This window comes from Centroberyx affinis, unplaced genomic scaffold, assembly GCF_046629955.1.
Source record: "Centroberyx affinis isolate AG114_WGS23_722 - 3 ecotype Tasmania unplaced genomic scaffold, CSIRO-AGI_Caff_v1 ptg002308l_1, whole genome shotgun sequence".
Lineage (NCBI taxonomy): Eukaryota > Metazoa > Chordata > Actinopteri > Beryciformes > Berycidae > Centroberyx > Centroberyx affinis.
In genome coordinates, this window is record NW_027280580.1 from 133,856 (window position 1) to 154,524 (window position 20,669).

Sequence of the window (20,669 nt, forward strand, 5' to 3'; positions counted from 1 at the left end):
GTTACATTACCTCAAAAAGATGCCTATGCTCTACCACACAACCTGGTAATATCGACTGTATCAGCCCACTGCAGTAGGTCTTTATTGCTATATCCAAACTTTACTTGATATCTGCACTCATTGATATAACCTTGATAAACTATTTTTCTTGTGTGGAATGGTAGGACTCCCTGAGATACTGTAGGCCTAAGTTTCATTTAGAAATACATTTAGAAAATATAGAGATTGTTTTTTTGCTAGCATGCCTCCAGATACATTTGAAAAATAAGATTTCAGTCTTTGTATGTGCTGTATTTAAACCTGTGTTAAAATGTGTCTTGGGACCTTATCTAGACAGAAAGTAGATGTATCCTTTATCTGCATTAGGACTTTAATGCAAGGTGAAAATGTGTAATAGCTCCTATTGTGGCCTCTGGCTTGATAACAATAATAAATACGAATGGGCAGATCCAAAGCACCTTATATTATCATATCATCTTACACCATCATACATTTTAAAAGTTGGGTTTGGTGTAAAACAGTGGGAATAAAAAAGGGGAAATAATGTACGTGAAGAAAAAAATAATTTCTATTCTAGCAATAAAATATTCAAAATATGCTTTACTGTTTTACCCAGCAGTGCCTGTTTTTTCCCCTAGGAACACTATTTTCCTCACAACCCAAAACTGATTTTGCAGAACATAGGATAAGTAATAAAGAAAACTTCACCTTGTTTTTGGTCTGCCAACATAATAGCACAGACACTTTAGTTGTTTTGAGCCAAACAATTTAAGACAGATTTAGGACTTTGGCAACCTAACATGACCAGTGGCTTCATTCTACAAAATTAAATCTGACAAGTCAAAAAAACCCTAAAACCTGCAGCTGATGAAGCCACCAGTTTCTCTTTTTTTTTTTTTTTTTTTTGGGGGGGGGGGCGCATTTTAATCTGAGAGTGAGCGCTGTCCTCCAGAGTAGTGACATAACTTCTAACCAGGTTTATCTCTCATCTCTTCACTGCTCATCATTACATTGCCCGACCTCACTTTTACAGTGTGGAAAAGCAAGGTGATCTGAAGCCACTTCTTCATGCTTTGACAGACAAGCTTTAATTGTTCACAATCAAGCTTATAGACATGTCCAAAGCACCGTAAATCCATGATACCAGAAAAAACAAGCAACTGAGGACAAAGGTTTTTATGACACAGGTAGAGGAGTTAACCAAGGGTATATACGGTAAAACATTTGTCATTATTTTGTGTTTCATTATATATACACTCGCTGTTATAGATTAAGCTTCAAATAAAGCAAACTTTTGAAATAGCATTTTTTAAATACACACCATTTGTGTCACATTAGAATCATCAGCCAAAAAAAGAAAAAGAAGAAAAGAAAAATCAAAACAAAATTAAAAACAAAATGTTTCAACTCACAAATGATTTTCCCTTTTATTTTAAAGATTTTTTTCATATACAACATTGTATTTACATGGTCTAGTATTATTTACACAAAATTAACAAGTGGCACTGTGTAGTTAGGAGTTCTCTTTTCTTTTTCTTGTTCCCTACAGGTGTCTTTTTAAAACAAAATAAAAATGATAAATAAAAAAAAAAAGAACAACTTATTTTAACACCACTTTATGTCTCCGACTTTTTTCAGTAGCACTACCTGCCACCCAGCCTTCTACAAAGTGCTGTCCTTTCCCTACCCAGCTAGAACTGTTTCATCTTTACAAAAATACAACTCGACTAACCCTAGCCCTCCCGTGTCCGGTCCCCTCCAAACTACCTTTGATCAGTACCCTAAACACACAGACAGTACCCATTATGTGTCAACAACACAACACTTTGAACATAGAGAGCTCAATGCTGGACATTTGTGGAGATGGAAACTCTTGACAGCCCTGCTTTCTGGAATTGTTATTAACTTAGTTTTCACTACAGGGCCAAATTTCCGTTCCTTTCTTTTACATTTTCAAGCTTTTTTCAAACTTGTTACTGATGTCATTCCATTTTAAAAAATCAAAAAATTAAAAAAACGCTTTGTGATTATCTTGAACTTAATGATGCCTCGAGAGATATGCTGGATGGAGGTCTCATAAGCCATCAGTGTTGATTAAGTTTGATTTGGTGGTAAAGCCATGTTCGGTTGGCCCTGATGCATAATACTAAAAAAAAAGAAAAAAAAAAAAAAAAGGATCATGATGGAAAGAAGCCTCTGAGTTTGATTGTGTATAATTCTTCTGATGATTATTGTGCATTCGTGTGCTACTGGATATATATCGGAAAAATGACTTTCCTCCTTGGAAATTTCACATGAACAACCTCCAAACTTGGATGATTAAATCAGAAACCCTGAGAAACTTTTGCTACCCGAGTTTCTGAGTTATGACACAATAACCTTCTCAACAAGGTTGTGTCAGTTAACAGTAAGAAAACACAAACACATGCACCTTGTTGTTAATCTATTTTTTGATTAACCTCATATTTGTTTGAAGGAAGTTTGTCATATTAGCTTGTTAAACTGCAGGAGGTCCAAGTCTGTTTATTGTCTATCAAGTTTGATTTTCTGACAAAATAGCACATGAATGCAACGCTGTTTAGCAGCCGACTTGGAAGTCCCGGATGTCGGACCTTCCCACCAGCACATGAACACACAATTACTTCATACAGCTAGGGTCTCCAGCTAGAGACCATGCGTTTTTAATTGTCAATCAAAAGATTGAATCAATCAGTCAGTCAGTTAATCAATCACTGGTTAGCCTCAGTTGGCCCGTCTGTGGAAACCCGAGCTGTTGTTTGATACAGCGTTACTGTATCCACGGTATTCTGCTCAGATGTGTCATTTGCCTTGAGGCCATGCTGAAACTGAGAGTGGGATCCATGTATAATGATCCAAAAGAAAGGCAATCAGGGAAGAACAATGAAAAGAATGGACTGAGAATGTTTGCGTGGGCTCTGCTGAAATGACTGATGTAGCCTGAGAGAAGGAGTTAGGGAGATTTGAAAGAATACCGAAATATGGAGGGAATAAGAGGGAAAGAGTCTCTGGGCTCTTCTTGATCCCACCTCTCCATGCGCCAAATGCACGATTCAGCTGTTTGAAAGGGAGGTATAAGCACGGTTTGAATTGTTCTTTCACAGATGAGGATTAAGCCTGGTTCCTAAAACAGACTAAAATATTTTACTCTCAGAAATGAGGCTGTACGTCTGCGTCTCTTCAGACGAAACTTCAGATCACGTCAGGGCAGGTGTGTGGCTTCATGGCACAAGTCACAACCTTTCATATTCCAGTTAACGGACAAGCAGGCTTAGACCAGACAGCTAACAAACTGCATGCTGGAAATGAGTGAGAAAGAGGGAGGGAGAGAGACAGAGAGAGAGAGAGAGAGAGAGAGAGAGAGAGAGAGAGAGAGAGAGAGAGAGAGAGAGAGAGAGAGAGAGAGAGAGAGAGAGAGAGAGAGAGAGAGAGAGAGAGGGGGGAACAAGAAAGAGAGAGAGAGAGAGGTAAAGACAGAAAACAGAGCACACACACACACACACACACTCGGCAGTAGGTTTGTCCTGTAGGATGCATTGAAGGAGCCAATGACAGCAGGTACTGAAGCAGCCTATGAGAAAAATACCTGAAACTATGAAGAGGCTACACTCCATTTCATACTGCTATGAAAAGTACAATGACAGCTTAGCCCGTACTTAAGACGACAAACACTCAACAAGCAATTTGACGCTGGATTCTGTGAATTGAAAATAAAATTCATCATCAAAAATCATCATCAGTCAGTCACCAATCACCCAGTACAGATTATCATCTCGGTTTAAAAACAGCATGTGTCTTAAAATGATGAAGTACCATTGGAAGAGATTAATCAAAAGGACATGATTACTGGTTGAATATTCGGTTTGTGCTGCTGGTTTGAAGTCTCTACTGTTCTCTGGCAGAGACTGGAGAATAATGAAACAGCTTAAGAGTTTGTTTTAAAGCCCCGCTCCAGTGATCTCTTCACCCACTAACACTTAAAAAAAAAAAAAAAAAAGAAACAACTTTTCTAAGAAGACATTTCCTAGGAAAGCTGATAGCTAGTTTTTTCTTTGAGTTCAATGCTGGGTCATATAATAAACCATGATAATCTCGACTAGTCTCAATCCCAAATGTGTAAACAGGGACTTTTGGGGGAGGAGAGATGGATCGCTTCAGTTTATATGAATTGTGAGGTTCGTGTTTATATGAATCGTTTGTTAGTCTCACTGTAACAGATGTCTGAAGCAGAAGCTGCTGGGGAGGTCAGTGGAGGGGAGCGTTAAAGTTCAGTTCTCTCCATTTGTACCAAGGTTGAGATCAGTTCACTGTCAGTTCAGGAAGGAAATTTTCTCTGATTTTTTTCTTTTTCCCCAAAATTAATGTTCTCATAAGGTGAGACTTTGTTGATCCCTGTAGGGAGATTCTCTCTTTTCAAGTGAGCAATTTGGCTGCGCAGTGCATGCTGGGATAGCTTGTGGTGAGAACCAAGCATGTGACGTGGGGAAAGTGGTGGAACAAAAGTTGAAACCAGATAACTTTATGCAAATGCATGTGGTGTTTGTCATGTGAAAACCAATCCCTACGGCCAAAGATGAGGACACTGATTGAGCAATTCTTCTAGCAGCTTTCACCCACTTTCTCATTACCAGGAAAAAACGTTCGCTGTCCAAGCATGTCTTTTAAGATCAAATTAACTATAGCAGTGTCAGGATTTCACAATTGTATGAGTTCTCTCTCCCTATCTTATCTATCAATTATTTTTTTGGTAAGGTTCTAATAAAAAAAAGGAGTATAATTATGTCTACGAAGCAAAAATTGAATATCAAAATATTTGGGTTGGACAAAGTTGATTGACTCAAGATGCCAAGAACAGTGGGGCTTCACCGTCAGTGTCTTGCTGAAGGACACTTCAGCAGGGTGGATGCTTAGTGACCTGGGGGCTTGATCCCAGGTCCTCTGGTTGAGGTGGCACCTCTACTCACTATGCCACCTTGATTCCCACTTTGTCATTTGCAAGTGAATTGCAGGTTGCATTTACACATCGAGGTGACTGAAAGTGAATTCTGAGAGACCTGAACTGAACTGAACTGACCCCAGCCTTGTTTCTTAGCTTCATCAGCTGTGACGGCTATGAAATAGCTTAGATTGCGAGTCAGTGAGGCTGTGTGTCCACTGGGGGCCTCTCTTTACAGCACCGGCTTCTTTTTCTTGTGTTGAATGAGCGTGCTGCTGAGTGCTACCCACAGCGCCGAGAGCTAAATCTGTTTTTGAAAATCAATGCACCGGATGCTGGAAGTTTAAAACTTTGTATCTGTTTTTCGACAGGGGGTCTGTAGGTTTCTGGGTGCTGCTATGTGAACGAGAGGCGCTCTGTAGACACAGGCCCTAGGGATTGTAAACCAGTTGTGTTCTTCGCCACGCCAATCGACGGCCACTTTACGACGTGTGTCTGCGAGCTCAAAAGCACAAAGCAGGATAAAACAACAAACTTGCCACAGCATTGAACAGGGTGAGACACAAAGTGCTTTCAACTGTCCATCTATCTGTCTGCACTGTCAGAAACTTAGACAAGAAAACTGAGTAAGATAAAATCAAGTACAATAAATTAAATCACTTGTTTCCACTAAAAGTAAAAGAAATAAAGAAGTAGTAGAAGAGGAGGAATCACACTACTTTACTACCTAAGATTTAATCAGGGAAGCATGAAGCTAGACTTGTACGAACAAACATATAACTTTTTTTGTTCAGTGGACAGGGTTTGACACAACTAAAACACAATAAATACTCTTTTTGAGGAAAAAAAAGATAAGGTATATCTCTTTATCAGCTAAAAGGACATTAAGTTAAAAAAAGGCATGTCCGTCTGGCAGACTCACTCGGAAGGGGAGAGGGCGACCGTTGAAAAAAAAAAAAATCTCTATCCATCCGTGTTGGCAGCCCTTCCCCTTCGTACTTATGGCACTACAGCAATTCCACATCCACAACGTTTTATTCTCTCGTACTTTTATCTTTTCGTTCTTTGTCTCTGCACTTTTTTTTTTTAGTTTACCCTGAACACACAATGTCCCCTAATGGTACCTATTCAACACAGCTGGATTTCTTTTTTTTCTTTATTATTTGTCCATGATTTTCACGTTTATTTGTCTTTTTGTTTTTGTTTTTTTCATTTTTGTCAGCGTAAAGTGCAACAGTGCTTTTTGTTCTCTCCTCCTCCGGCCACCTGGCCACTTCCTGGTAACCCCGATGACCCCAAAGGTCAGCGGGTCAAGGGTTAGCAGGGTCGGGCTCAGGGTTCAAGCTGGTCTCGCTGGTCACGCTGGTGGTGCTAGCAACGCTCGGCTCCTCCACCTCCTCCTCTTCGTCCTCCTCCCCCTCTTCCACCACCTCTCCCACGTCCAGCACCTCCACCTCTTCATCGTCGTCATCGTCGTCCTCTTCGTCCAGACCTCCTTCCAGCAACTCCGCCCCCGCCGCCTCCTCTTCCTCCATCGCCGCCACCTCCTCTCCTTCTCCGGCTTTCTGCTGCTCTTTCTTCTCGTCCCTCTCCTCGTCCCTCTCTCTCTGCTGGTAGAGGGCGGTCTTGAGCGGTTTGACCAGGCCCTCCTCGTAGACTTTCAGGATGGCTTCGCACACAAAGCGGTACTGGCTCTGAGAGAGAGAGAGAAAGGAAGAGAGCGAGAAAGAGAGAGAGGGAAAAGACACAACAGCGGAGTTAAGCTGATGGTTGAAAGTGGGCAGGAGAAAACAAAGAGGAGACAAATGGATAAGTCTACATACGGGTGTCTGTATCATCATGGCCCTCTGGTCTCTCATGGTCCTGACGATATCTAGAGGATAAACAGGCTGACCGCACTCCATCAGACACAACGCTGTCTCCATGGTGATGAGCACCCCCGTCCGACCAATCCCCGCACTGAGAGAAAGTAGGGGGGAGGGGGACAGAAATTGATATTTAGTTATAGGCTGTGTGCAACTACCAAACATTGACTTAGAAAGGGAGAGAGAGAGAGAGAGAGAGAGACAGGGAGAGAGAGAGAGAGAGACAGAGAGAGAGAGAGAGAGAGAGAGAGAAAGAGAAAGAGAGAGAGAGAGAGAGAGTAAACAGGGTGAGACAACAGTGACTAGGCATAATCTTGACTATGGGAGGTAAGTCACTAGCATAAACAGCACAGACGGCGCACACAACACAAAATAGCAATACTGCAATTCCATAAACATTTAAGGCAATTAGCTGATGCGCTCAAAACAATACAACCTGACTCACAAGAATGGGAGTGTGGCTTTTCAAAGAGCTCAGTTACAGTGTTACCACTATCACCACCACTATCAAATAACTTACAGAATGACAATAAAATAACTTTAAAAAGGATAAAGAGAAATTCTCGGTTTCTGCGAGAGCTATTATCCAAGTTTAGATGGACAAAGTCATCCAAAACATCTAGAATTTCTTCATTTTCAGGTTTAATTAATTATTTCAGGCTTAATTATAATTATAAGGTAATTATGCTTGTTGCAAAATCCCACAACACCTACAGGCATAACAGATATACAAACAGAGGTGATGACAATTCAACCTCTTCCTAACATCTAAAGGTAAATAGGGTGATGCAATCAATAATTTCAGCTAACAATGGAAATGCCATCGACTGCATTCTCTCCACCTGAAATCCTGAAAAAAGTATTCACACTAGTGAGGGAGTGAGTAAGTGAGAGAGTGAGAGTGAGAGAGAGAGAGAGAGAGAGAGAGAGAGAGAGAGAGAGAGAGAGAGAGAGACAGAGACAGAGAGTTTGAGTTTTAACAAGACCTTTATTAGACAATGTACAAACATCCAACCCCTCAGTCAGCAAAAACAAAACAAAGCAAACAAGACATTCACAAACGAAAAACACAGACACAATGTTATCCGCTCCTCATCTCAACTCCCTGGTAAAAACTAACTCTCCTCCCTCCAGACTGCACACAGCTTCCTCCAGACACCACTTACTATGAAACACTCCTAAATCTTGCATTCTTTGGTAGTATTCATAATCTATTGATACTCTTGCCCCAACTAAAGCCTTGTACAAGTCTAAAACTTCTGATGTTACCCCAGCATCTACCTTCCTCTTCCTACTAATGTACACAGCCATTTTTGCCTGCCCCAGCAATAAATTAATGATACACCCCATCCTTTGTTTACTCTTACTGCACTGAAAACCAAAAATAAAGCCATAAAATTGTAAAAACTGCCCCAAGTGCATTGACCAAAGAGCTAAGCACATTGAACAAAGGTCTGAGCCTGTCACAGTCTCTGAAGCAGTGAAATATTGTTTCTCTCACACCACAGAAAGGGCAGCCACTGCCCACATTATGGATGTCTCAAGGTTATTGGGCATAAATACTGGATTTATATCTCAGGAGAAGGCTTTTGACCGGGTCGAACACCGATACCTGTGGCAGACAATGGAGACATTTGGTGTCAGCCCTGGTTATGTGGCCATGATCAAGGCGCTGTATGGGGGCATTGATGGGGGCTGCTCTCTCTCTCTGGGATGCTGTACTGTTTTGCTATAGAGCCTTTCTTGTGTCAAATAAGGACTAGGCTGCTGGTACTTATGGCTAGATAGGGTCTGTCTTTCAGCTCATGCAGACGACGTGCTTCTCATGGTAGACAGTCAGAGGGATGTGGAAACACTGAGTCATATTGTAAGGCTTTTTGAGGTAATTTCTTCAGCAAGGGTGAACTGGGAGGGTGTTCTTGAGGTCATCCGGGGTCGCTTACAGAGGTGGAAGTGGCTACTGCCGCGCCTCTCGTATAGAGGGCGGGCCCTCACTGTGAACAACCTGGTGGCCTCAGGACTGTGGCACAAACTAACAGTTTTAGAGCCACCTGCTGGCCTGTTAGCTAAGATCCAGGCTATCCTGGTTGATTTTTTCTGGGGAGAGTGTTTTGTTCTTACCAAGGGAGGAGGGTGGCCAAGGGTTGGTACATTTGGCCAGTGGGACAGCAGTTTTTGGACTTCAGTGGATCCAGAAACTACTGTATGCACAAGGTAGGGCTGTATGGAGGCAGGTGGCTGAAGCACTCTTAAAACAGGTGGGAGGACTGGGTCTAGGTTTCTCCTTTTGTTTTGTTAATCCTAAAACACTGTCACTCAATGATGTTCCACCATTTTACAGAGGTCTGCTAAGAGTATGGGGGCAGATGAATGTGCTGAGAGCGGTGCCACCCAGTTCTGTGAAGTGGCTTCTGGAGGAGCCACTGGTGTATGGGGCACGGCTGGACATTACTACAGTCCTGGACTATCAGAGACATTAAAATCAGCTAAGGTTGTTACCCTAGGGCACCTGGTCGGGCTGGCAGGGAACAACCTTCAGGAGGCCGGGGAGTTGGCTGAGCGGCTGGGCATGAGATCTACGCGAGTGGCCGGTCAGATGCTTGGACGATACAGGAGTGCCTTGACTACAGAGGACTGGAAGCTGCTGCAGGAGGGGGACAGAGGGGATGCGGGGACTGGGGGACTGTTTCCGAGGCTGCTGTTGGGAGGGTTAGCCTGGGGGTGGGGTTGGAGGTGAAGCCTGTATGGACTACTCTGTACAAGAGGCCCTTGCCTAAATACGCTGGGGATTTACAGTGGAGAGTACTACATGGGATACTGCAGACAGACAGACACAGAGAGAGAGAGAGAGAGAGAGAGAGAGAGAGAGAGAGAGAGAGAGAGAGAGAGAGAGAGAGAGAGAGAGAGAGAGAGAGAGAGAGAGAGAGAGAGAGACAGAGAGAGAGCTGCAGCGCCACAAAAAATGTGTGTGTAAGCCCCTGACCCCGTACCTGCAGTGTACCACCATGGGCTGATCCCGTCCAGCCCGTTTGCTCCGTACCAGAGCCACAAAGTCCAGGAAATCAGTGGAGTCGTCAGGAACGCCGTGGTCTGGCCAAGCTAGGTACTGGATCTGGGTCAGCTCTCTCTGCTGCTCGCTCTGAACACACACACACACAGACAAGCAGAAAATGAATGACTGTGTAATTCATTTTAATCTGTTGCCTTACAAATGACCCATCTTTTACAGCAAGGCTCCTTCAGTATTTTTAGCCTGGGAAATAAACGGAGGATATTTATTCTCACCCTGAGACCCAGGCTCACTGAAACATGTTAGTGGGTCACCCACATGAAACACACCCACAACCCATTTTGGGTTCTGAGTTTAACCAGTAGCTTAAAGGTCGGGTGCAATGAGAATTGCACTTGTCAATTTCATGGTATAATTTAACAAAGGACCTGTTAACGTAAAGTTACCCAAATTATTATAACTGTCAGTACTGTGGAAATTTGACTAACTCTCCCTGTGGTTGTCAACAGAATAACAGGGAACATCATAAGACAATGTGGATTTGTACTTCAACAATAACTACCAACAGTATTTTTTCAGGTTTTTCCATCACTTGTGCCTCAATATTCTGCCTTTAAGACACTAAGATCAAACTATAAGTTAAGATAATTCACATTTTCTTAGTAGTTATCAAAAGAGAAACAGTGAAAAAGGGAAAGAAGAAATAGACAAATAGGCAGCTGTACTAAGGGAATATCACACATTCAATATTAAGACAACAGAGTCAGCAAGCTTTGAAGGGCATACAGAGACAGGATGGTGAGGATTCACATACACACACACGTAACAGAGTTGTTATTACATGTATAATTACACTAAACCTGTTATTTTAATTTGTATACCTGACGGTTTTCTTCTACGTCCACTTCTGCTGTCATATAGGCTACAGTATGTACAGTAAGAGCCCCGCCTCCTGCACCCCTCCTTCTCCTAGCCCCCATAAACTTCCTGTCCCCCCTTCACCTCTCCTCTCCCCTTTTGCTGTATTCCCCTATGGGAGAGGTGGGTGTAATTTTTCCTCCTGTATTATCACAATCCATCTTATAGTTTCTTATCATTCATATATTTTTGTTATCCCTACTGTCATAAAGTCTGGATGCACCTGTTAGTTTATAGATTGTCATTTATTGGCCCTTATATAAAGTTATATTTAACAACGAAATCTGCTAGCTAAAAACTGTATGAGTTAAGCAAACATTCCCCCTTTTTTTCTTCATTAATTTAATTTGTGTAGGAGCTGGAGTGACATATTCACTTAGAGGATTTGTTTTGTTTTATTTCATGTCAGGTATGTTTACTGTGTTTTATTTTATATATAAATATTATTAAGTTTTGCAGTACTGCTGTATGTTTAAGTAGCGTCATACTGTAGTTTAAGCCACAATGCTGTGGTGACGTTAGCGCCCCTTTTGCTGTGTTCCCCTATGGGAGAGGAGCTGGAGTGACAAATTCACTTGGAGGATTTGTTTTGTTTTATTTCATGTCAGGTCAGAATAAACGGACGTCAGGTCCAAAGACATCCTGGTTTTGGGTCCTTCCTTCACCTTCCACACAACGCAGAATTTCACCGGTTACACACACACGAAAGCCCACTTAACACAGAACCTCGCTGACAACACACATTACTGACCACCACTTCATGTGTGACTCAGAGCCCATGCGTTCCTCTTTAACATTCCCTCTCTGCATCGCCATGGTAACACATCTATCTCCATAGCAACCATCACAGGCAGAGGAGAATGCTAATTGCCTCCTCCTAGAGCCGTATATTTTAAAGGTCATGATACACGGACAACATTCGGGGGTGCGATCAGGACAACACAGAGAGCAAGAAAACTGGCAGAAATGAATGGGAAATGTTGAAAAAAACGTAAAGATCACTACTAATATTGTCATATTGTCATTGGGACTGGCATTGCAGATGGTCAGTTTTACCAAAAAATATGAACAGCTCAGATTTTTCATCATATATTTTTGTTCTTTACAGCCAACTATATCATCTACACTGATTGTGTACACACTAACTTTCTATCCCTGCTGAAGCCAAAATTACCAGTCTGCACTGTCGCAGAATGTTGCCCATGTTTTAAGGACCATCAGTTTTAAGGAGCGGAGAGCGACAAAAATGGCCTAAGAGACAGGGGGGGGGGGGGGGCGACATCTGACATAAGTTGAGAGCTGGTCTCAAACTAATGGCATCATGATTATATTGAACTGCATAGTTGCAACATCGAGGGGAGGCTGAAACTTTCTATGAGTCAGATGTTACTTCCCACTGATTCAGATGTTATGTCCCAGAAATAAATTTCCACTGAACAATGTCATAGCAAAAACTTGCTGCTTGGAAGTGTATTTAGTATCCTGTCAGGGAGAAGCATGGAGCGGTTTAACCTGCACCATTTGGCATCCCGAATCAAATTAAAGCGGAAAGTTGGAGGGATGCAAAATGGCCATCAAAGGGGGCTGTCACATCAAACACAATTCCTTCAGATGGAAGGCTCTTCCTCTCTCTCTCTCTCTTTTCATTTGTTCTCTCCATTTCTGCTTGTCCAACTGTCTGTCTGTCATCATCTGTTCTCTCTCTCTTCTTCTCTGCCTCTGTTTTGTCTCTGTGTGTGTCTCTCTCTCTCTCTCTTGCTCTCCGTTTCAGCAGTGTGACTGACTGGGGTGGTTGGGTTGTCATGGTAACCAGATCCCAATACGTGGCCCGCATGCAGCAGCGGGAGCCAGAAAAAGAACAGCCCACACCGGTCACTATGGCAACACACCTCCTCGGGGCTGCAGCGGCTCATCCTTCCTTAGACACTGCTTCCTCTCTTTGCTTCTGCCCGATGTCTTTCTCTATGGCGCTCTCTCTCTCTCTCGCTTCTTCTTCTTCTGGCAATCTCAACACACTCTCGCTCTCTTCCTCTCCCTCTCTTCTTCTCTCTTTCCCCATCACTCTCTTGATCTGTTTGTCTCTCTCTTGTCTTCCTGACTCTCCTTACCTCTTTCTCTCTGTCTCTGTCCCTCTTTCTCTTGTGACGTAATGTGCTTGTGGGTGTCTGTGTGTGTGTACCCATGTATACCTGTGTGTGTGTGTGTGTGTGTGTGTGTGTGTGTGATACAAGTGTTAAAGCTAGGCCACCTGTGTGTGCACGAGGGTCATTTCCCGGACCAGGAAGGCAGCGTTGCCGTCCTCTGTGTGACACGTTACTGTGAACTCTCCGTAGGTGGCGCTGCTGTCTGGGTTAGGCCAGTACTGGTGACACTTCACCTACAAACACAGACAAAAGTAATCAGTTTCCTTCAGTAAGTTCACTTGTTATTCTCAGCTTAAGGTATTTGCTACCCACTCTAACTGCGATCATGCTCGCCTCCCTCTGACAGAGAGGTCAAAGGTCAGGGCCAGCTACAGAAAAGCACCCTGGATCTGGAAGGGATGCAGTGTCTTGCTCAAGGACACTTCAGCAAGCCACCATTCAGTTAGTGTGCCTTACAATTTTGTTATTTTGCTAATTCAATGCAGAGTGCCTCTGCATTAAAGATGTAAAGAACCACTGTTATAGGATAGAGAATACAATGTATTTCATACCTATAAACTCCTTAAAAACTGGTGAAGTTGGCATGACCACCATCTTCCTCCAAGCTTATACAGGATATATAGCAGTTAGTATATAGCCAACAATGTTGTGCAGCCTAGACTTATGCAACTTGTCTCTATATCTGGAGGCTGCGCAGAAGTCAGCTTGCAGTCCATTTAGTGTCATGACTTACAGTTTAGGGACATCCAGTAGTATAGGTCGATGGTTCTCAAACTTCCTGTCAGTGAACCAAAATGTAAATATATTTCCTGTTGTGACCCAGAATTGATTCTGCAGGCTACCATGTTATGTAATAAGTAAGTAAGTTTTACCCTACAAACCTTTGAGCCTACACTATTTTATTGAGCTCACCATATGTTGCAAAGCTATAGATTCTGTACAGTCCCATGGCACATTCATAGAAATGACATACAGTTAAATGTACAGTTAAATATTCACAATAATACAACTTTTACTTACTTTACTTGCTTTAATTTATTAGATTCTGCTCAAATAATGAGCAGAAATGATTTGCAGAAAATGATTTTCTAGATTTTCAAGTGCTGTAAACCATGACATACTTTGATAGCGCCCATCCACAGAGGAATGGAGTGACTGACTGACCTGCATCTGCCTCTAAAAAGACCAGAATTGATCAACTTGTTGCAGTCAACTTCTGGTTTCCAATCCAGCCTTTGCAGAGCACTGGGAAGCATTGAAAACAGTTTGTACGTACCCGCCCCCTCTCCACCTGTGTAGTGAGCATGACCACCATAGACGAGCCCTGCTCCCAGGTCATCTGCCAGAAGTCAGGGCAGGTGTTGGGCAGAGGGCCCTGACACGCTATGTAGCGGTTTATCAGACTGGACGCTGGGATCTCCATCTATAGAGAGAGAGAGAGAGAGAGAGAGAGAAAGAGAGAATGAACAGCGAGTGATAGAGATGGAGAGAGAGACAGAGAGAGGAGTGGAGGTGGAGAAATTGAAGGAGATGAAGAAAGAAAAAGAGAGAAAGAGGTATTAGTCTTTGTGTCCACTGAGAAACTCTCTTTACAGCTTCTTTTCTTATGGTTTACAATTGAAAAGATGTGCTTTGCATGTTCCCAGTAGTGCAGGTGAAGAGCTGAATTTTGTCAGGTTTTACTAAAAAGGTAAAAACACTTCAACTTCAAAAAGTTGTTAACTAAAAATAGTTGTTAGCTAAAACAAAAACAAGAAATGCCTGGCTGGCACAGGCCGTTACTTTATCTCCATGTTACAAAAAGTGCGAGCATCACTTTGTAAAACGTTAACAACTCAAGTGACTCACTTGTAAAGACAATCTGGTTGATTAATTCACCAGTATGATCAAAACAACAAAAGCAACAAATTCTGTCACCTTAGTGTTTTTACAAGTGATTTGGCGGTTAGCAAAACAGAACAACACCCACCATGCTTCAAACAAGGTTAGCATCTCCAAAATGCGTTCACAATTCACATCACTTTTGTTCTGTGTTTTGAGTTTATTCATTGATTTTTATTATGAATTGTTGAATGCGTACATACTGACACCACTATTGATTTTACATTTTGTAAGAGTGTACGTGGCAAAGCAAAACAGAGAGAGGTAGAAAGATGAAAGGGAAGCAAGAGGAGGGAGAGACTCACGTTGATGTAATTTGCATTGATGTAGTCATCTGTGCTTTTCAGAATGACCCGCGTGGCATCATCTAGAAACAGAGAGAAGAGAGGGAGAGAAAAGAGAAGGGGCATAAATACAGATACAGAAAGGAAGAGATAGAGACAGAGAAAGAGAGAGTGTGAACAGAGAGAAAGACCATGATGGATAAAGGAAGAGAGGGAGGGATCAAGAGGCAGATGAGTGAAGGAGAGAGAGAGAGAGAGAGCGATATGAGGAAAAACAGGTTAATATTGGAACATATCCGAACACATAAGCCAACAGAAAAAGACAGCTGTATTATTTTTTTTTAGCCTGTACAGCACAGTGGCTACGTACAAGGAGAGATGTCTCTGTAGCGGTTTTTGGAAACGTTCTGAGGTAATTTGGCACACAGCATGGTCATCCCCGGCCTCTTCCTGTACAGTTGCTGTAAGGAAAGGAGCACAGATAAAAAACAGAATTAATAGTGTAAATAGCGCATGGTTAGTTTTCATTGTAAATGAGAATTTGTTCTAAATTGTTCTGTCTGGTGGATTCAAAGTACATACTACATGATTAGGTCTCACTTTTGTACTTTTTGATGGATTTTCAAAAACTGAATCTATGAGCTGTTAGGATCAATTCAGGCTTCTGAAATCAACACTGTAGGTCAATTAATATCCCAACCCATTGTGGAATGTTTAGGCAATATAAGAGAGTTATCATATTATCTAAACACCAACACATTTCTACATATATTTCTATGTATGTATGTAAATACACACATGCTTGCATGTGTGTTTATGTGTGTTGGTATATGCATGTGTAATATATGTAAGTCTATGTAATAGGCATGCATGTGTGTGTGTGTATTGTATGTGTGTACATACAGAAAAGTACAGTGTAAGTGTGTGTGTGTGTATTAAGCTGTACTGTTTACATGAACATAGTGAAAGGAATGCAGCATGTCTGAGAATGCCTGCTATGTCTGACAAGGCCGGCGTCTTTTGTAAACTGCTTTTACCTACACACACACACACACACACACACACACACACACACACACACACACACACACGCACACGCACACACACACACGGCACTTCACTTTCATGTGTGTACAAACACACTTATAACTACACACACACAAACACCTACGTACACAAACACCTACATATAAACACACAAACACCTACACACACAAACACACACACACTTGTTCATTGTTCATTGTTCACTCTCACTCATGTATTACACACTCCTCCAGGGCATTCATAAGAGCTAGACTAATATTTAAGACTGCAAGCTGAGTCGATACAATGACCAATTTAAGTAGCTTTAAAACGCAACAGCTCATTACATGTAAAGCACCACACCACATGGGATTCAGGTAATACAATAAAACAACACTACACTCTCTCTCTCACACTCTTTCTCTCCCTCTCTCTCTCACTCTCTCTACCTCTCTCTCCCTGTGTGTGTGAGTGCATGCACATTCCAGTTTGTGTGTGTGTGCATGTACGGTTATGAGCTTGTGATCATTAATGTGTGTGTGTGTGTGTGTGTGCGTGCAGCTGTTGGCATGTGTTGTGTACAATATCTGCAGTTGCGTATGTGTGTTTGCAGTCATTAGTGTGTGTGTGTGTTTAACATTCCTCTTCACTAATAACACAGCAGGACACTCAAACAGGAAGCAGTTAAGTGTTGTTGATAAAAGACAGGAAGTTGTAGGAATGTGGAGGAGGAAATAATATGTGACACTTTCTACCTTTCATTCTCTCTACCTCTTTTTGTCCCTCTCAATTCAATTTAATTCAACATGCTTTATTGGCATAAATGTCATAAGAACAATATTGCCAAAGCGTCTGAGAACAATTAACTAAAAGAGATACAATTCATCTAACAGAGTAACTAGTGAATACATTACTAAATAAGACAAAACCAATTATCAATTCAATCAATTCTCTCTCTCTCTCTCTCTCTCCATTAGAAGAAGCTGAAGAGAGAGCAAGAATGGATAATGAGTTTCCATCAGGCCTCTGTATGCTGTTTGCATATAATTATGCATTTTAATTTCTCAAACAAATTAAACCAATAAATCAATCACTTCTCAATCGTCCATCTTCCTGTGTGTGTGTGTGTGTGTGTGTGTGTGTTCTCCTCACATCAAACTGTGCTAGTATAGCTCCGCTGGCTAGGCCTTCCTTCAGTGCGACCATGGAGTCCCTCCAAGCATGCTGGTCTAGCTGGGCGGGGTCCTGAGGGGACTTCTCTGGGATGTACTGAAAGTCTGGCTCCGAGTCCGCCTTCTCCTCCACCACATCATAGATGGCTGGACGGGACAGAGAAGGAGATGTCACACAACTCACACACATTACAGTTTATATAGGTTGAATCATCTGGGGACTTCATATATATATATATAATGGAAAACACAGGTAATGATACTTTCTAAGTAAAGCGGTGCTAAAAGTCTTGCATAAGTGCTGCACAGGACCATAGGAATATTTAGTTAATCAATATATAGATGCAGTATATGCCTGTAAGAATGCTAAAAATAACAAATATACAGCAAATTCAAATAACGTGGATTCACAGGCATTCAACATATTATTGATGCAATCATATATGTGCTGTGATGTAAGACGGGATAGAATACATAAATCCCTTTTTGACCCATTTAAAATACCAAGAATTTCAATGTTTCATCATCTTTCATCACCCCCCCCCCCCCCCGTCCCTGATCCTGATTACAGGAAATGCTTTGCCTCTCCCTTTTGTACATGGTGATGAACCAATAGCTGTGTTGATCTGAAGATGTACAGAAAACAGGATGAGCAACTGCATGGGTCTCCTTTGCAATTACAATGGACAGACTGAGCAAAGCAGAAGAGATCAGAGAAAGACTCAAAGCTTGTGACTCAATATATAGTGATTAACGTTCTAATATAGCATACATTATGAGATACATATTCACTGTATATTCACTAATAATATATGCTTTATTCTGCAATTCCCCATTCAGTTGATGGTGTGATGGGAGTGACGTGTCCTCACCCTCTTTTCAAAGCTGAACTCTATTTGTCAACAGTCTCTCAGAGTGAGTCTGACCAATAGGAACAACTCACCGTTGGGTCTGACCAATAGTATGAGCTCCCCGGAGTGGCTCTCACAGCTGGCCTTGATGAACATGACCACCTGGTCATGGGTGTGGTCAGAGATGTCCCGCCCATTAATTAAGACCACCTGGTCCCCCTCGTTAAGGCGGGGCACACACAGGTCAGCCTGCAGGGTGAGAGAGAGAGAGAGGGAGGGAGAGAGGGAGAGAGAGGGAGAAACAGGGAGGGGGGTGAGATGAACATGTGTGTATATGGGTGTGTGTGTGTGTGTGTTGCAGCAGCATATTGATATTGGTGCACCAAAGTACTCTTTCCCGGATCAGCAAATAAAGCTGTCCCGTTGTCCTGATATAAATACTTTAATAACATGTGCTCTGGTGTAATAAAACGTTTAATAAAAATATCTGCTGACAAAATATGTCTATTTGTGAAGCAAACGGGCACAGCATCTATTGTTTAGCAGAGGAACCTTGTCTATGCAGGCAAAATGCCATTCTGTTCATCTGTTGATCTTTTCTGAGTAAGCTGTTTTAAACAAACCATCAATAACCTGCTTTACAAAAAAAAACCTGCACAAAAAACAAAAACAGAAGCTATATTCTCTAGCCACCTTTCTATTTTATTAATATCATTTATCATTATTATCAATTTGACTGAGGATTGTTATACAATGGTCAGCGCATAATTTGATCAAATTAATAAATAAACAATGCATGCATTTGCTCCTGTGATTGTTTTATATTACTATTACTCGGCATGAGCAACTGTAAATTGAGTAGTACTTGGATTGGTACTCGTTTCTACTTAATACAGTACTACTCACCGATGTTCCCGGAGCCACTCGAGACACGATGATGGGCATCTTCTGGTCAGCTCCACCCTGGAGGCACACACACACACACATTGAGGTAAGATCAATTAACACCACGCAACTCATGTGAGTGGGGAAAATGTAGACATCAGACTACTTTTTTTCCTGAGGAGTTTTCCAAGCAAAAAAAAAATGCATGATGGACAAAATGCAACAATTCCTTTAATTTCCAGAATAAAGTTAACATTTTGGCAGGTTGCAGTTGCTCAAGGACACACACAGATGATAATTTGTGCCAAGGCACGAAGGTTTTGTATACTTGACAGAAAAAAAGAAAGAAAAGAAGAAAAAAAATGGTAGTCAGCAGATTTTTATTGCATCCGACTAGTAGCGCTCTCACCTTGACGTTGAAGCCGAAGCGTCCGTGTTCGTCAGGTCTCATCTTGATCAGGACCAGATTATCATGAGGAACGACTCCATTTAGCTGGAGGGAGACAGACACAGATACATGCATGTTAATATGGATACTGTAGGTTACATGGTGCTTCTGTACAGCTGAATGGGTAGAGTATGACACTAACACTGCCAGGATTATTACGGGTTTCATGCTAAAAATACATAAACTCATGGTACTATAAGGTGCATTAGATGTCAGGATCCACCAAATGGAATATGCCATGTTACATACTGAATTATTCTAGACTAATTGGTCAAAAAATACTATGTACCTGCAACAGTAGTCATTGTAAAAGCCCCCCATTACGCAAACATCCTCCATCTATCTTGCAATAGTAACGCAACGGCTGTTGTAGCTATTTCATTCTCATATTCCAGCAGTTGTTTGGAAATTGCTGCAGTACTAAAGGAGGGTCTTAATGGTGGGGGTCCCCCACTTGATACAATATATTTAACTGTGGTGTAGAAAGGGTTATTGAAGCCCCAGTGAGCTATAATACAAGATACATTTTATTTATCTTTTTTTTTTTTTCTTCGAAGTATCACATCCCGCTCTCCCACATCTATCTTCTCTTCTACCATACAGGGACAGGAATATTTGTTACATCTACAGCCAGATAACTGTGGCTCTGACTGTCATAATGTCAGTCATCTAAATGTCTAAAATGTAAAATGAAGCCACAAGAGGCCGTGCTTTATAATGATTTTAGAACAGCTAAGAGGCGTTGTTATGCAATGCAAAGCGATAACACACCATTGTATTAAAATGAAAAGAATGCAAATGTTTAACACATAAGCAGCGGTAAGAGTGGTGATTCTCAGTTACTGAATTAATACTTAAATATTGTTATGCGGCCACAGGTTTATTGGGTATTTTCCCATGGCTTCGAAAGTGACTCAGCCAGTCAGAATTGAGGAACACAACTATCTTGTTTTGAAATACAACATAATGAGTGTTACAGTATCGTTTTCCCATACTGACCGTGGTCTTGTCAGTGTTGACGGGGACGTCGTACATCTCGTTGAGGTGGTTGTCCAGGAGGCTCTGCTGGGAGTGAGCCTGGATGATCTGGCTCAGGGTCTTCCTGCTCAGCTGCTTGGGGGGCAGAGCTGGGGGCTGGCCGTCCACCCCCTCTGGAGACCTGGAGGAGGGGGGGAGAAAGAAAGAGAGCGAGAGAGAGAGAGAGAGAGAGAGACAGAGAGAGAGAGAGACA

General features: G+C 41.9%; 1 protein-coding gene across 3 annotated transcripts in view; it reads right to left on the reverse strand.

Annotated features, from left to right (window-relative positions):
* Positions 1-1,241: 1,241 nt before the first annotated feature.
* Positions 1,242-20,669, reverse strand: part of LOC139655584 (tyrosine-protein phosphatase non-receptor type 4-like) — a 32,988-nt gene continuing 13,560 nt past the window's right edge. For 2 of the 3 annotated variants that reach the window (XM_071533023.1, XM_071533022.1), the window contains exons 8-19: positions 20,438-20,597; positions 19,400-19,483; positions 19,012-19,068; positions 18,198-18,354; positions 17,235-17,401; positions 15,427-15,517; positions 15,078-15,139; positions 14,168-14,314; positions 12,996-13,124; positions 9,810-9,958; positions 6,778-6,913; positions 1,243-6,648 (exon numbers count right to left, since the gene is read on the reverse strand). In XM_071533023.1, coding sequence (XP_071389124.1) covers positions 6,265-6,648; positions 6,778-6,913; positions 9,810-9,958; positions 12,996-13,124; positions 14,168-14,314; positions 15,078-15,139; positions 15,427-15,517; positions 17,235-17,401; positions 18,198-18,354; positions 19,012-19,068; positions 19,400-19,483; positions 20,438-20,597 — 1,723 coding nt within the window. In that variant the 3' untranslated portion in view covers positions 1,243-6,264. Of the gene's footprint in view, positions 6,649-6,777; positions 6,914-9,809; positions 9,959-12,995; positions 13,125-14,167; positions 14,315-15,077; positions 15,140-15,426; positions 15,518-17,234; positions 17,402-18,197; positions 18,355-19,011; positions 19,069-19,399; positions 19,484-20,437; positions 20,598-20,669 lie in introns of all 3 variants that reach the window. The other variant, XM_071533024.1, reaches the window with a different exon arrangement.